The sequence below is a fragment of the Salvelinus alpinus genome, chromosome 5 (assembly GCF_045679555.1).
Source record: "Salvelinus alpinus chromosome 5, SLU_Salpinus.1, whole genome shotgun sequence".
NCBI lineage: Eukaryota > Metazoa > Chordata > Actinopteri > Salmoniformes > Salmonidae > Salvelinus > Salvelinus alpinus.
This window is the reverse complement of record NC_092090.1, coordinates 78942166-78959778: the sequence shown is the minus strand read 5'-3', so window position 1 is coordinate 78959778 and position 17613 is coordinate 78942166. Positions and strand designations below refer to the sequence as shown.

The 17613-nt window shown below is 43.9% G+C and overlaps 1 protein-coding gene across 1 annotated transcript in view; it reads right to left on the bottom strand.

Annotated features, from left to right (window-relative positions):
* The window catches only part of LOC139575342 (nuclear receptor corepressor 2-like), a 189969-nt gene that overhangs the window by 68882 nt on the left and 103474 nt on the right, over positions 1–17613 (bottom strand). Inside the window, exons 5-8 of the mRNA XM_071400266.1 lie at positions 10348–10530; positions 8036–8152; positions 3205–3261; positions 2156–2208 (exon numbers count right to left, since the gene is read on the bottom strand). Of these exons, the coding sequence (XP_071256367.1) occupies positions 2156–2208; positions 3205–3261; positions 8036–8152; positions 10348–10530 (410 nt within the window). The remainder of the gene's footprint in view (positions 1–2155; positions 2209–3204; positions 3262–8035; positions 8153–10347; positions 10531–17613) is intronic.

Genomic DNA, 17613 nt, shown 5'->3' with positions numbered 1-17613 from the left:
AATGCGCATCTAATTTACACATCTCCATCTGGCTTTCGGAGGTTAACTTATTTTTTAATTGTGAAGACATGTTTAAATTGCATCTGCAGAGTTATGACTCAAATATTATTATCTCTCCAACAATTCCATTCAAACTGCATCCAAAATAGATAATCCTGTTCAAGATTGACATACACTGACATACAAAATATTAGGAACACTTCTTTCCATTACATAAACTGACCAGGAAGAAATCCAGATGAAAGCTATGATCCCTTATTTATGTCACTTGTTAAATCCAATTCAATCAGTGTAGATGAAGGGGAGGAGACAGGTTAAAGATGGATTTTTAAGCCTTGAGACAAATGAGAAATGGATTATGTATGTGTGCCATTCAGAAGGTGAATGGGCAAGACAAAATATTTAAGTGCCTTTGAACGTTGTATGGTAGTAGGTGCCAGGCACACCGATTTGAGTGTCAAGAACTACAATGCTGCTGGGTTTTTCACGCTCAACAATTTCCCGTGTGTATCAAGAATGGTCCACCACCCCAAGGACATCCAGCCAAATTGACACAACTTTGGAGGCACTGAAGTTAACATGGGCCAGCATCCCTGTGGAACGCTTTCGACACCTTTTAGATTCCATCACAGAACGCAGTCTAAAGTGCGCTGTCCAGGCGGAGATAGACATGTACACACGTCTGATGTACAGATGTACTGATAGATGTTAGAAATGCACAGAGGAAAACCAAGCTTCTGTAACTGATGCACACACACATTTAAAAACATTAACGTGTGTATGTAAATTGTAAACGTATTTTGTCCGGAATGTCTTTTTCATTATGTGTCAGACCCCAGTAAGACTAGCTGTCGCCATTGGCGTCAGTTAATGGGGATCCTAATAAATCAAATCAAGGCCAGACCAGGGCTGACAGATGAAGTCCTATAGAGACAGACGTGGCATTGTGCTCCGTACACTAGATGGTGGAAGGATAGATTAGCTGCTCTGGACCGTTTCAATAGGTTTCGTTTGTCCAACACTAAGAGTGCACCGTATTCCTGAGAAATCACAGTACACTGTAAACAGCACCAAAAACATGAGGCATGTGGAAATTATAGTTATGCAAAAAGGGTTTTCATGTTGATATGTGCCACACTAAAGACGCAAGCATGGTCCATGTTCCCGTTCTGTAATGTGTGTAAGATTACGGTGAAAAATAAACAATACATTTATTTTAACCTTTATTTAACTAGGCAAGTCAGTTAAGAACAAATTCTTATTTACAATGACGGCCTACCCCGGCCAAACCCGGACAATTGTGCGCCGCCCTATGGGACTCCCAATCACGGCCAGATATGATACAGCCTGGATTCGAACCAGGGACTGTAGTGACGCTTCTTGTACTGAGATGCAGTACCTTATACCGCTGCACCACTAGTGAGCTACCTGTGGATATATTTCCATGGATTTATATATTCTAGGTTCTGAAATACTGAACACTGGCTATTGGCCCCAACGTTGAGTCAGTGTGGGAGATGAGAGGGGTAGTGGACAGAGGAAGCAGAGAGGTTAAGTAGGGTAGGGTGGGGGGGTGGGGGTGGTGTCTATGAATCTGGTACTCATCTTTCTCAACAGGGACGGGGGCCAAAGTTATCAAACCGGTTAGGGGCACCACAAAGAAGTCAATTGTGATGGATCAAAGCTATACAGCGCTATTTAATAACACACACCCTTTCTGATCAAACAGAGCTGGGATCAAACAGAGTAGAGAAAGAGGGGCAGTGAAGGGAGGATGTCAGTTAAAATGGAATGTGTGTAACATTTCCTTCACTTACATTGCAAAACAACAAAAGTGCAGTATAATTTCATTTCCACAAAAAATGACCAAAATGTGTTGTCAGAGAGCAATCACAAGGTTAAATAACTGTTTCAGTGCACTACCAGAGCTATAAAGACTGCATGCGTGGCTGACACTGAAACATTGATGGTCTGTGGTCGTTTGTTGGGATGGGACTCTCTAGAATAGATGAGAAGGAGCGCAGTAATGGCATTTAGGACCATAGCAATCCCACTGAGCCCACAGGGACAGATGATATACACTCAGACAAACACACACACACACGTACATTAGCATAAACCCAGTGCCTTTACCCCAAAGGGCGGGCTAACTTACATTTTGATGTTGTCATGGTACTGCTTGGTGTCAGATGGCTGGTTGTACAGAGGCTGAGAGGGGAGGGAGCGAGAGAGAAAGAGAGAGAGCGATGAAAGTGTTACTGATGTTGCCAGAGGTGGGAATTCAGTTTTACAGCAGCATGGAACATGAAGGCTACGAGGTTTATACACACACACATCTACAGCTTCTACACTCCCTTCTCTGCACCCTGTCTGGTGTCATTGCAAAGCTACAATGCCAGATGCAGTAACAACATTCACCCATTACATTCTACCAACAACATGTTGAATATCTGAGATTGAACAGAGTCTGACAGAGAAATTATGGTGTGATATCATACTGGTTTATACAAATATCCGAGGTCTGACAAAAAATTTGGCTCAGATTTTGTACCATCAATCAATAACTCAACCAACTGAACCATCAAATTATATTTATTAATTAATCTATCATTCATTTAATCAATCGCACAAAATTAATTAATATCTATGCAAGAAAGTGTGAAACAAAGGCTGTTGTGAGGCTCATTTGGGCATCGCCCTGAGTTAGTCCATAGTACTATATAACTGTTACTGCTGTGCCAAGCTGACAACAAGTAGTAAGCAGAATGACGACATGACATCCTAATCCAGCCCTTCTCAAGACTGTTCTCAAGAGACTCATAAGTGGAAAAAGCCCATCTTTGGGTAAAATTAGTTGGTTCAAAACAAACAAAAACATTTTTATTTCACTACACAAGGGAGTTAAAAAAGTTGAGGAAAACAATGGATGACAAACAGCTTTCATGGGTCAAACGAATCTGAAATAGTTGTTTCTGTGGTCCAGTTATTTTACCATCTCTCACTCTCATTCCCGAACAGAAAACTAAACCCACATCATGCTCTCTTTCCAGGGCTTGCTACACATCTTTGAATTCAGACAAACTCCTCCTCATCCTCCTCCGTTACTTATCCCTCCTCCCCAAGGTCAAATAATGCAAAAATTTGATGTTGCAAAATGTTTTATTCAGGTGACCATTAAGAGGTGAGAAAACAGCAGAGACTCACCAGTTCTACTCGGGGTCCCAGTCCTTCCAGAATCCTGTGCGCTTCCTCTGCCTTTTTCTGAGGAGACACAACACACACAACACATTCAGCACATGTCAACAACAAAGCCTCACGTCTCCCATCACCAAGGCAACGCAGCAGCCTGCTCACTCAATCACTGACGTTTGGATGGGCACTCTGGATGCAGCAACTATTATTAGAGCTTTTAACACAAGGCAGCACCTCGCCTCAGCTCCCTCTCGTTTCTCCTCTCCTGGATAAAAGATTACTCACCTCCCCGAGCACAGATTCCAGGAGAGAGAGAAGGGTAGAGCGAGAGCACGCAGGAGAGGGAGCGTGAGAAAGAGCGAGTGAGACTGTATGGCTGCAGTGCTTCTCCAATAAGGGACATCTGACAAAACAGAGAGAAAGATCTCACCTCCTAGTGTGCTTAGGTTGTGGTCTCAGACTGAGTGAGTGAGCGAGGCAGCAGGTAGCCTTGTGGTTAAGAGCATTGTGCAAGTAACCAAAAGTTTGCTTGTTCGAATCACAGAGCCGACTAGGTGAAACATCTGTCACTGTGCCCACTGCCCACTTAACCCCAATTGCGTCTGTAAGTCACTCTGGAAAAGTGTCTGCTAAATGACTGAAATGTCAAATGTAGAGTGAGAAGAGAGAGAGGGAAGCTCACCCACATCGCTGTGCCTCTATCACAGATGATCTCTACTCAGTTGAGCTCTATACATTTATATTTAGCCATGCCCATGCCACACGCACTCGCTCCCTCTCCCTCTCCTCTGTACCTTTCTCTCTGGTTCATTGATCCGATAGATTCTCCTTAGTGACACCTTCATTCTCATATTGTACTGATATAAATCTGCAAGACTAAGGACATATCAAAGACTCAATGACATTGGCAACAAAGAGAAGGGAATACATGTGTACGCTAAATTCAGACGGTGCAATGACAACACTGTTGATCAACATGGAGCTTTGACACACTACGGTTCCTCCTCCAATCCATCTCAGCCAGTCACACCTGAGATTAAATTGGCAGCCAGTGATTGTGAGTGAGGCTGGACCAACTCAGATGCCCCCTAGTGCTTAGACAGGAGTACTGTAACTGGAGCAGAAAACTAACAGCTGCTCTTCGCTCACAGAAGCATTTCCAGTCCATAGAAAAAGGAAATATGGGCTACATCATAAGAAATACGTAATTAAAATGAGAGGGTTTAATATTGGCACAAGCAAAGAGAGAAGGTGCAGTGACTTGAGAGATCTCTCTGTACCTGGGATAGTGGGACTGGGATAGTGCAGTTCCAGTGACTCACGGTTGTCTCTCTTGTATTTGTGTCCAAGGCAGCCATTTTCTAATATGAGATGGTGAACTTGAGTGGTGTCGCCTATGGCGTTGACAAAGGCCTGTGGCTGTATCCCTGTCGCTGAGAGACGAGGTGACACTAAGCCCACAGAGACAGATGACACCAGGCCTGACAGAGGAACGCTTCTGCTGAGACTGGAGTCATTACAGTCAGGTGCTGAAACACACACACGTATCCAAGACAAACACCAACACCCATGCCTTGCCTTCTTCACATATACTTAAGGATCACACAGGTTGCACCGAATGTGGATCTCCCCGTTCGTCTACCGATCGTTCAGTGAACTGTTGTCTGATGCACGATTCTACCTCTGTTCAGAGATCCTAAGTATGCTGGGCAGGCAAATGCTATTGGTGTGTCTGACTGAGCCTTTATATGATATGCAAACAAACAAACAAACGAGAGACAGAGACCAGTGTGGTGGTGGTGATCTGCAGCACTCAGTGTTAGTAGTGATAGGGGGGTAAAAAAACACTACAGTACATATTGCTATATTATTTGTGACTATATTATAGATCGATACTTTGACTCCAAGTATCTATGTGTTTTGTTGGTAGGTAGGTAGGTAGGTAGGTAGGTAGCGTTAGCTGGCGCTAGTCTGCTGTACCTGCGTCAAAACTCTGGTATTTTTCATCCTATAGCTTGTTCTCCATCTTCTTTTTAAATAGCGAGACAACATGATTTAAGCCCATTTATTTCCATGACTGATATAAACTCATTTTCTCACGCTCTCTCATCTCACGACAGCAGATGTTTGAAACATCAAATTGCAATAAAAGTGCAGTGTAAAATCACAATACAATAAGAGAATCGCAATACACATCGCATCGACACCGAAGAATGGTGACAATATTGTATCGTGAGGTCCCTGGCAATTCCTAGTGTGGTGGAGGTGGGGCTCAGCAGCACTCAGTGGAGTGGAAAGTGTTCCAGAGTTCAGGGACATTGGATGAGTCATCCTGACACTTCCAGGCTTTGAGATCATCACTCCTTCTGCATGGATTCTGTGGTGCCATCATTACTCAGCTCTGAGCTGGTAAGTATATGGGGTGAAAGGTATACAGTACTATTGTCGGTCAACAGGTCTCTTTTAGACCATTCAATTGTTTCTATTATAGAATATTACTTTACTTCAAGAGTTGACCTTCCTTAAGATGATTCTGACCCGGCCCGGCAAGGAAATGTACAGAGGTCCTGCCCCTTACACATACAGGGGACCATCTGTGGTCGGCATAATGAGTGGGAAAAGACTCCTTATATACCATTGCAATCTACACAAACATGTTTATACAGTTTTGTGTATCCGTATGCAAGGAACAGTGCTTACCACTAGGTGGACTAAGAGTATTGGAATGCATTATTAACTACAACTAGATAATATCCTACTCAATCTGTTTTGATTGACCTAGATTTCTATGAAATCCTTGCGTTCTAAAATTGGAAACGTAAAAATGTTGACCTAATTTTTAAAAATGTATTTGGATTGCTGCCAGACTAATGTTACTGTAGTAGAGAAACATGAGTAAGGTGTGTGTGTGTGGGGGGGGGTTCTGTCTGAGGGTGTGAGTGACCTGCTCACACTAAAGGTCAGCAATGGGTTAGGGTTAAACACACTCGGACTGAAGGACTTTGTCTGGTTTTGCCATATTAAGAGTGGGAGGCTAATGGGTTAATACCTTTTGATACTTTCCCACTCTCTATTGACTCCCGCTCTCTATTGACTCCCGCTCTCTATTGACTCCCGCTCTCTATTGACTCCCGCTCTCTATTGACTCCCGCTCTCTATTGACTCCCACTCTCTATTGACTCCCGCTCTCTATTGACTCCCACTCTCTATTGACTCCCACTCTCTATTGACTCCCACTCTCTATTGACTCCCACTCTCTATTGACTCCCACTCTCTATTGACTCCCACTCTCTATTGACTCCCACTCTCTATTGACTCCCACTCTCTATTGACTCCCACTCTCTATTGACTCCCACTCTCTATTGACTCCCACTCTCTATTGGGCTGTTGAAGATAACAAGCCAAGTAACAGCAATGACAGAGCTCACACATTAATCTCTTCACAATCATTGTCATGGCAGAATGCGCCGAATACAAATTCCATTCAGCCCTCAATAGGGCCAACTAGCTAAATAAGTTCTAAAACAGCATGAATCCAATGTCTGAGGGGAAGCAGAGTGACAGTCTACCATATTTGTTTTTCATCATCAAAGAGCTGTCAGACCGACGTCCTCTGCACCTCATCCAGATGCTCCCAGTCTTCCTTCCTTCAGTCTCATTCTCAACACTTACAATCAAGCAATTTCTGTGAACCCAATAACACTGTATGGAGTCAAAAAAAAAAAAAAACTATTTCAGTCATACAGAAACATTCATTCAAAGGAAGTCTGTTTTTGGAATGGTTTTGCTCATTATCTTACATCACTACCACCCCATCAACTAGGATCATGATGAACCAGGGGGTATAGCTAGCTCACATAATGCGGTCAATACATGTATTCTAACGTTGACCAACCTGTGAGGTGATTTAGGAATGAACACTGACTACAGCCATTACAGGCTGAGCACTGATTGAGACACACATATTTACACAGAGAGAGAGCAGTGTGTGTTGGGGCATTTGAAATGATTTCAGTATTCTAATAATGTCATTATATTTTTTAAGAAACTTCAATGGAGACTTGCTCGAGAGAGACTGTGTGCTGCACTCTGTTTCAGAAGAACGGTGGGGGAGGGGCGTGACAGGGCCAGGGCCAGGGGCCGGTGTGTGTGACAGTCTATGTGTGGCACAGAGAGAAAAAAAAAAAAAAGAGTGCGAGAGAGAGAGTATTTAGACAAACTTGTTGCTGCCATAGGTTATCTATCACACCACCTGATAGTGCTCGTCTTGACTGCATCAAATAATTGTAAAGTAGCCAGCTAGCTACAGTAGCCAGCTAAGTTAGCCAGCTGCTAGCTAAAGTAGCAAGGCTAATTGAGGCTTTTTTGCTCTGCTCCCCGTCCAATGTCTACAACAACTCCATTCTTATGAAACATCCTACCTCTTGGTTGATTATTTTAGTCTACTCCTTCTCATTTAGCCAACTTAATTCTGTAATTGTAATTCCATTTTGTATTGATTAGAAATCTCCCTCTTCACTTGCTACACATGGAGCCTCAATGCAGCAGCGCTTTGATTGACCGACAATAACAACAAGCTACACGTGTGAAACGAGTGTAGGCTGCCGGTGAATCTTTTTAATGGGGCGCACTCATACAAACTGTCATAAAACTGTTGTTATATAGAAATGTTGAATGTAATGGTTTATCCTTGTAGGCTATGTAACAATGTCACATAGATAATTGTATTCCATTTGAGACAAAGACTGTATACTCTCCAAGTGATTGAATACTAGCATCCGTTCGGATATTCAAATATTTGAATAACCGTGCCCATCCCTAGCGTGTGTGTGATGGTACTGACCCTGTTCTCGTCATAGATGATCTGCACCAGGCTGCGGTGCTTGGCCTCGCTGGGCGGGGGGGAGATCATAGACCGCTCCGGCTCCTGGGGCTTCGCTGCCTCCTCCTCCAGCTGTTGCTGCAGGTCACAAACACAAACACTCAGGATTACTGGTGAACACAGTGTGTAGACAAGATGTCCCTTTGACTCAGGTTGGGAGAGAAGAATATGCAAGAGAAAGATGACAGATAAAGGTTATCACAAGCTGTGAACAAAGGAGAAATCCCTGATCCTGCAGCACCCGTGTGCTTCTCTGTTTCTGTGGAGACAGGTTACTAGGGAAGTGTGTGTGTGTGTGTGTGTGTGTAGCCCCCCCCCCCCCCCCCCCCGCGCGCTACTCATCATCTCCAGCAGTGATGAACCTAACTGTCCTACTAGCTGTAATAGCTATTAAGTCCCATGTGTCCAGTTAACCAAAGGGTTACCACAACATGGTGTAACATGCCAGAGAGGAGAGAGAGTAGGACTGAGGAGACAAAGTATCTCTTAGGTCAAGAGGATACGCCATTTTCCCTTTGTCGGCCAACACAACACCCATCCTGTACTGGAAAGCCTTGCTTTTCCAACTCCCTGGGCAATATCTTGGTGGCTTTTTATGAGGGATTAAAAACAGGAGAACAGGCCACAGGACAGAGCCTATAGCCAAAGCAATGGCAAGGCAGCATCCACTGAACTGATCCATTACATCCGTGACGTGTATTTAGTGGGGACATTATGGCCTCCTCACAGCACAACCAGAATCTTAGATCTGTAATAACTGACATAATCTGGGTTTATTACAACTTCAAGTAACATTTCAAAAGTGGTATGATCCAATAAACAGGATAGGTAAGTAGGAATAATAAGAACAGCAGTATAAACAGACTAGGGGCAGTGCTGGTCGTCTGTGGCAGCAGGGCTGCAGATGTGAGTGGTACAGTCAGAGGTTTTAGTGAAGCTGCTTCTCTGGGGGCTAGGGCTCCTTGTCAATGTGCTACTGCATGCTCTGCAGGGAGGTGATCTACAGTAGAGCCAGTCTCCTTCCCCCCTCCCCTCCCCCAGAAAAAGGCCTGGGCCAGGGCCTCAGCAGGGGGAGAGAGAGAGCTGGCCCTGGGCCCTCAGGATCATCCTGGGCCCTCAGGATCATCCTGGGCCCCAATCGGGATGGATAAGCAGCTGGGGAGGAAAACGCACACATTCGCACAACCTCCCCCTTCCAAACCCACGGCAGAGTAAAATAAAATAAACCAACTGTCCTGAGCCTGGCTGACAACACGGGCTGGCTGTAACCGGAGTCCCAGCCCCCACTCTCTGCCAGAACTCTTTAAATAAAGTTTTACCACACCACTTAATTGCTCCAGATGTTTTAATGCTTGGAGAGAGCTGAAGAGAGGAAAGCGTTAAGGCGGGGGGAGGGGTGGTTGTGCTGTAAAAAAAATAATAAAAAAAAATAAAAACATCCATAAAAAGCATAGTGTGTGTTGAGGGAAGGGATAGGGAGGGGGCTTGACTTATTTTTCTAGGTAGCAGAGCGTACTCTTTCAATCATTCACTAGGCTTCGTCACTAACCCCCCCCATCCCTCCTCTACCCCACCCCCCTACACCTCCCACAGTGGACCGTGCCATGGTTTACAGGTGGCTTAGATTTACGAAGCAGCATTTTGAGTGCCAGCCAAAGGAGAGACTTGAGGGGGGAGAGCTGCACCATAGAGCTCTTCTATAAAACATGACGTGGCAGGCGGCCAAGAGGAAGGCCGCGAGGAAGAAATATGAGTGATTTAACAGTCACAAAACTTCCATTATAATCCTCCTTTACCCCGGGGGAAGCTGTTATTTATGGCTTTATATATTTTTAACCTACTTTTCTCCTAAAAGAAGAAGAGAGGAAGGAAAAGCAGAAGAGAACGCAGCTGCCTAGAAGCAGAGCACTGTGGCAGGCTGTGTGAGCCCTAACTACAGTAACTCAATACAATAATTACAGCAATGTAGACCATGTCTGGTCTAAAGGCTTTACTGTGTGAAGATCCACTGAAGACAGGCAATGAGAGGGATACTAGAGAACAAGCTGACGGTAGAAACAGTGCAGGCCACATACTTTCACAGAAACATTCAGGCTCAATGAGAAGTAATGACACATTTGGGTCATCCTTAAAAGATAAAGCATATAGATTGCATCAAATTGAAAAACAGTCAACTAAGCACACAGTCGTATAATGACAAACAGCGTCAAGCACCAAACAAACCGGAGAGAACAGGACCTACAATATAGCCCATGGTTGTACGGTACCTGTACCTGTTTCTTGCGAAGCTTGCAAATCTGCTGCTCCACCATGGTGATCTCCCGGTCAACACGGTCCATGTTCTGGATAAGCTCCTCCTTGGAGAAGCGGGCTGGCACCAGGTCCAGATCGTGGTCCATCTGGGCCGGGCTGACGGGGGAGATAGGCTCCAGCTTCCCCATGGAGCTTCCCCGGTCCTGGAGGGAAATAGAGGTGACAGAGGATGTTAACTCAACAGTTTATTGGTGTTTCACAATACCAATACTGTTTACATAGTACATTCTGCATATTGTCATGTTGCTCGGCAAACAGAAGACAGAGTATGCAGTTAAAACTGGAACCTCTAGAAAGGACACAGAGATGGAGGCGAAGAGATAAATCTGCTTGTATGTTTAGACTGCAGCCATCGATTAGACAGCCATCGATTAGAATGCAACTCTTAACTGTCCCAGCCTAATTCAGTTAGTGGTTTAGAGGCAACAATGACATGCTGCATCTCAGTCTCTCTCTCTGTCTGTATGTGTGCGGTCTGTGATTTGGGTGGCTCTGATAAACACGTGATCTTAACACCCTGCCCGTGACTCCTTTGGGAAGGCAGCAGCACACTACGGTAACGAAGTCCTCTGGGTAATGAAAGCCTGTGTCAGTGTCTCACAGTCACTAGACCACAATAATGAATATACAATCAGACTTCATAGAACAGACCAGGCTCTGTTTGAGTATTGTTTGTTTAATTTGAAGGATGAAACACACAGTTAGAAGGACAATACAGGGTGGGAGTGGGATGGGGGTTATTAAGAAATTCTACAACTGCATCATCTATGTAACTCAACTCTGGATTAGGGCTGGGCGATATGGACCAAATATCATACCACAATATTTTTAAAATGTTTGACAGTATGGTGGTATTTCATAGTATTTTAAGTTTCTGAATATTAAGTTAATGTTTTATAAGTAGTGAATGACCCTAGAATGGCAACAAATGAATTCTAAGTGATTATATTTGGCTTTCTTCGTTCTGATGGTTTTATACTCACCCAATCTAGGACAAAAAAACAACAGTGAAGTAGTCCAATTTGTAGAACTTTGCATTTATTTAGCACTGTATCGAAATACCTGGATCCATACCGGTATACACGATATATCGCCTAACCCTCCTCTGGATAGCTTAATTTGCAATGCCTTCTTTACATAGAAGTGAAAGGATGGGCTATGTTGTGCCTTGGATCCAGAGAGCCCCACTCAGCAGTCTAGTGGTCTCAGTGGTATTGCTGACTATAGGAGGTCTTTGTGCCGGGTCAGTTTACAGGCTTTACTTCTCTGAGGAATAACAATGTCAGCAGGCGAGGTGCGCCCTCTCCATTTTAACTACCTTTAACATATTGTACTCAATGTATTCTGTATACAGTAGGGACAGTCAAAGAGGACTATAGTCCATAATTGTTCCATGTAGCTCAGCATTTTACAAGCATTGACTAGGTATTTGTATAGACGGTTAAAATACTGTATATCCTAAACTTAGCCCAGGATGACAGAAGCAACCAGCATGGGAAGTGTGTAAGGGTGTACAAATGAATTTGCTGAAAATAACTACATCTTTTTCCAACACAACTCCCAATAAACCACTAATCCCTCCTAGTAAACCCACTGTGCGTGTCTGTGTGTGAGAGAAACAGGGAAAGGAAATAGAAGTGTCTGTGTGTGAGTGTATGGTTCATCATGTGTATGGTATGGCTGTGACGATACCAGTATTGTGATATTTATTCCATGGCAAAAATGAACACACAAACCAGACTAATCTTGGTATATTAAAAACCGTCTGAATGTAAAATATTATGTGCTATTGCTTGGAAAATAAATATATGTGACTGGATGACAACATAATAATGTTTGTTTCCAACATTAAGGCTGTTTTCCTAAAGAACTTAAATCTTCTTTGTGTTTTGTTTCCTTGCCACGGTACTGCGAGTATTGCAGTACTGGTATCGTCCCGGCCCTAGTGCATGGTATGTGTGTGTAGAGACACACGGGCAGTAAATGAGTGTGTGATTCAGCTTGGGTTTTGTTCTGTGTTATTTTTAAACTGCTGTAATGAGAGTTATATAACTGGCCTAATCTAGTGGAGGCAGGCAGGCAGGCAGGCTGAGGCTGGGTCTTGCTGCTCTCTGACCTGCTGCAGCTGAAATGTCAGGAGGAGGGGGATGGAATGGACTGGCTGTGATGAGATGACGAGCACCCAGGCTGCTAGTCATACACGTCCATCACATCACACACACAAGTCTACCAGTGCTCTGTCTGCTAAACATCTCCATTTCTAATCCTATACTTGGAATGCTGCAACAACCCCTTGTAATAGGATATATCTTAAAGGGGATATATCATCATTTCTCTCTGCGAAATTATGTAAAAGCAGAGACTGGCCAAGATGAAAGAAGAGACTGCGTGGGTTAGGAAAAGATTGTGTGATTGTGTGAATTTGGAAGGAAAATCATTGATATGTCTAGAAAGGATAGGTAGGTAGAGATTAGGTTACATGGCCTTGAGTATTAAGACCTTAAGTACAATTGTCTGACAAGCACTGAGGTGTTTGGTCGGGGGGGGGGGGGTTCATCTGGTGAGAGGGCTATCTATCAAAAAGAGGATTAGTTCTCCTGGGCTTTCAAGTAGTTCTCTAGGACCTACATCCTGACTGTCTTCTGTACTTGTGAAGAGCAACACATTTCCACACACTGCTAGCAGATGGAGTGTGAAAATATACTGGGGAAAAAATAAAACGCAACATGTGAAGGTTTGGTCCAATGTTTTATAAGCCGAAATAAAAGATTGCAGAAATGTTCCATACGCACAAAAGTGTATTTCTCTCAAATGTGCATACATGTGTTTACATCCCTATTAGTAGCCCTATTACAGGGGCTGAGTCACTGGCTTACTGGTGCTCTTTCATGCCGTCCCTGGGAGGGGTGCGTCACTTGAGTGGGTTGAGTTACTGACGTGATCTTCCTGTCTGGGTTGGCGCCCCCCCTTGGTTTGTGCTGTGGTGGAGATCTTTGTGGGCTATACTCGGCCTTGTCTCAGGATTGTAAGTTGGTGGTTGAAGATATCCCTCTAGTGGTGTGGGGGCTGTGCTTTGGCAAAGTGGGTGGGGTTATATCCTTCCTGTTTGGCCCTGTCCGGGGGTTTCTTCTGATGGGGCCACAGTGTCTCCTGACCCCTCCTGTCTCAGCCTCCAGTATTTATGCTGCAGTAGTTTATGTGTCGGGGGGCTAGGGTCAGTTGGTTATACCTGGAGTACTTCTCCTATCTTATCCAGTGTCCTGTGTGAATTTAAGTATGCTCTCTCTAATTCTCTCGTTCTCTCTTTCTTTCTCTCTCTCGGAGAACCTGAGCCCTAGGACCATACGTCACGGCAAACCAGGCATGATGACTCCTTGCTGTCCCCAGTCCGCATGGCCTTGCTGCTATTCCAGTTTCAGCTGATCTGCCTGCGGTTATGGAACCCCCACCTGTCCCAGACCTGCTGTTTTCAACTCTTAATGATCGGCTATGAAAAGCCAACTGATATTTATTCCTGATTATTATTTGACCATGCTTGTCATTTATGAACATTTTGAAAATCTTGGCTCTCTCTAATTCTCTCCTTCTCTCTTTCTTTCTCTCTCTCGGAGGACCTGAGCCCTAGGACCATACGTCACGGCAAACCGGGCATGATGACTCCTTGCTGTCCCCAGTCCGCCTGGCCTTGCTGCTATTCCAGTTTCAGCTGTTCTGCCTGCGGTTATGGAACCCCTACCTGTCCCAGACCTGCTGTTTTCAACTCTTAATGATCGGCTATGAAAAGCCAACTGAAAATTATTCATGATTATTATTTGACCATGCTTGTCACTTATGAACATTTTGAACATCTTGGCATAGTTCTGTTATAATCTCCACCCGGCACAGCCAGAAGAGGACTGGCCACCCCTCATAGCCTGGTTCCTCTCTAGGTTTCTTCCTAGGTTTTGGCCTTTCTAGGGAGTTTTTCCTAGCCACCGTGCTTCTACACCTGCATTGCTTGCTGTTTGGGGTTTTAGGCTGGGTTTCTGTACAGCACTTCGAGATATTAGCTGATGTACGAAGGGCTATATAAAATAAACTTGATTTGATTTGATTAGTGACCATTTCTCCTTTGCCAAGATAATCCATCCACCTGACCTGTGTGGCATATCAAGAAGCTGATAAAAACCGCATGATCATTACACAGGTGCACCTTGTGCTGGGGACAATAAAAGGCCACTGTGAAATGTGCAGTTTTGTCACACAACGCCACAGATGTCTCAAGTTTTGAGGGAAAGTGCAATTGGCATGCTGACTGCAGGAATGTCCACAAGAACTGTTGCCAGATAATGTAATGTTCCTTTCTCTGGCATAAGCCACATCCAACGTCGTTTTAAAGATTTTGGCAGTACGTCCAAACGTCCTCAAAACTGCAGACCACGTGTAACCACACCAGCCCAGGACCTCCACATCCGGCTTATTTACCTGCGGGATCATCTGAGACCGGGAAATCCATAGATTAGAGCCTAATGAATGCATTTCAATCGACTGATTTCCTTACAAGAACTCAGTAAAATCGTTGAAATTGTTGTATGTTGCGCTTATATTTTGTTCAGTATAGGTGACCCCCATGTTAAAGCCTGTCCCCACTGCAGATCATATACCTGGTCTAATACCACACATGAAAAATCCCACTCATTCAACCAACTTTGGGCTAACTTTGGACTGTGTGTGATTGTGTGTATGTGTACACAAACATATGTAATGCATGCTGAGTGAGCACAAGCTTTGATAGAGTGTGCATGCTGTACAGTATGTGCAGCATGTGTCAGTGAACATACACTGTACCAGTCAAATGTTTGGAAACACATACTCATTTCAGGGTTTTTCTTAATTTTTTACTATTTTCTACATTGTACATAGTGAAGACATCAAAACTAGGAAACAACACATGGAATCATGTAGTAACCAAAAAAGTGTTAAACAAATTAAAATATCATGTATATTTAATATTCTTCAAAGTAACCACCCTTTGCACACTCTTGGCATTCTGTCGACCAGTCTTGAAGGAGTACCCTCATATGCTGAGCACTTGTTCGCTGCTTTTCACTCTGCGGTCCAACTCATCCCAAACCATCTCAATTGGGTTGAGGTCAGGTGATTGTAAAGGCCAGGTCATCTGATGCAGCACTCCATCACTCTCCTTCTTGGTCAAATAGCCCTTACACAGCTTGGAGGTGTGTTGGGTCATTGTCCTGCTGAAAAACAAATGATAGTCCCACTAAGTGCAAACAAGACGGGATGGCGTATCGCTGCAGAAGGCTGTGGTAGCCATAATGGTTAAGTGTGCCTTTAATTCTAAATAAACCAGTGTCACCAGCAAAGCACCCCCACACTATCACACCTACTCCTCCATTCTTCACGGTGGGAAACACACATGCGGAGATCATCCGTTCATCTACTCTGCGTCTCACAAAGACACGGCGGTTGGAACCAAAAATCAGACCAAAGGACAGATTTCCACCGGTTTAATGTCCATTGCACGTGTTTCTTGGCCCAACCAAGTCTCTTCTTATTGGTGTCCTTTAGTAGTGGTTTCTTTGCAGCAATTCGACCATGAAAGCCTGATTCACACACTCTCCTCTGAACAGTTGATGTTGAGATGTGTCTGTTACTTGTGAAGCATTTATTTGGGGTGCAATTTCTGAGGCTGGTAACTCTAATGAACTTATCCTGAGATGAACTTGTAACTCTAATGACCTTCATGTCTTAAAGTAATGATGGACTGTCAATTTCTCTTTGCCTATTTTAACTGTTCTTGCCATAATATGGACTTGGTCTTTTACCAAATAGGGCTATATTCTGTATACCACCACTACCTTGTCACAACACAACTGATTGGCTCAAACACATTAAGAAGGAAAGAAATTCTACAAATTAACTTTTAACAAGGCACACCTGTTAATTGAAATGCATTCCATGTGACTACCTCATGATCTGGTTGAGAGAATGCCAAGAGTGTGCGACGCTGTCATCAAGGCAAAGGGTGGCTACTTTGAAGAATCTCAAATATAAAATATATTTTGATTTGTTTAACACTTTTTCGGTTACTACTTGATTCTATGTGTGATTTAATAGTTTTGAGGTCTTCACTACTATTCTACAATGGTGAAAATAGTAAAAATAAAGAAAAACCCTGGAATGAATAGGTGTCCACAGTTTGACTGGTACTGCATGTGCGCTCCATAAGATAATTGAAAGGAGTAGGGATAAACATCCTGTTGGTTTCATGTTAGCAGGTGTTCTTGATATCACATGATTCAGTCAATTCACACACACACACACACACACACACACACACACACACACACACACACACACACACACACACGGAGAGATCAAGAACAGAACACTACAGCAGGTGCACAACTAATCTTAGCTTAGGTGACATTTTAAAGTTCGATTTTTTTGTGTGTCAACGGTAATGTTGAACCCAAAGAAACAAGCACCCCTGACTATTCTCTGACCATGAAAACAGCCTGTTCCAAAAGCTAATCAGTATAGATAGAGAGCTGCCAGTATCATAACTGACAATACAGAACAATCCACCTAATGACAGTCCAGCAGACAGGAGAATGTGGGGGGAAATAAATGAAGGGGGCAGTGCACACACACACACTCACTCAAACAAACAATTATGTCATCCAAGCAGTCTGGCATGGACTTGTTCACTTCCAGATCACCTCAGTCTTCCAGGAAAGGTATTTGGGTTTCCACTAGGGGTGTGGTGGTCATTAACATTTTGTCAGCCGGTTATTGTCATGGAAATGACTGTACGAGCAACACTCACTACCGAGTTCCAAACAGTCTCTGGAAGCAACGTCAACACAATAACTGTTCATCGGGAGCTTTATGAAATGGGATTCCATGGCCGAGCAGCCGCACACAAGCCTAAGACCACAATGCGCAATGCCAAGCGTCGGTTGGAGTGGTGTAACACGCTTCACCATTTGGAAGTCTGACGGATGAATCTGGGTTTGGCGGATGCCAGGAGAACGCTACCTGCCCGAATGCATAGTGCCAACTGTAAAATTTGGTGGAGGAGGAATAATGATCTGGGGCTGATTTTCACAGTTCGGGCTAGGACCCTTAGTTCTAGTGAAGGGAAATTTTAATCCTACAGCATACAATGATATTCTAGACTATTCTGTGATTCCAACTTTGTGGCAACAGTTTGGGGAAGCCCC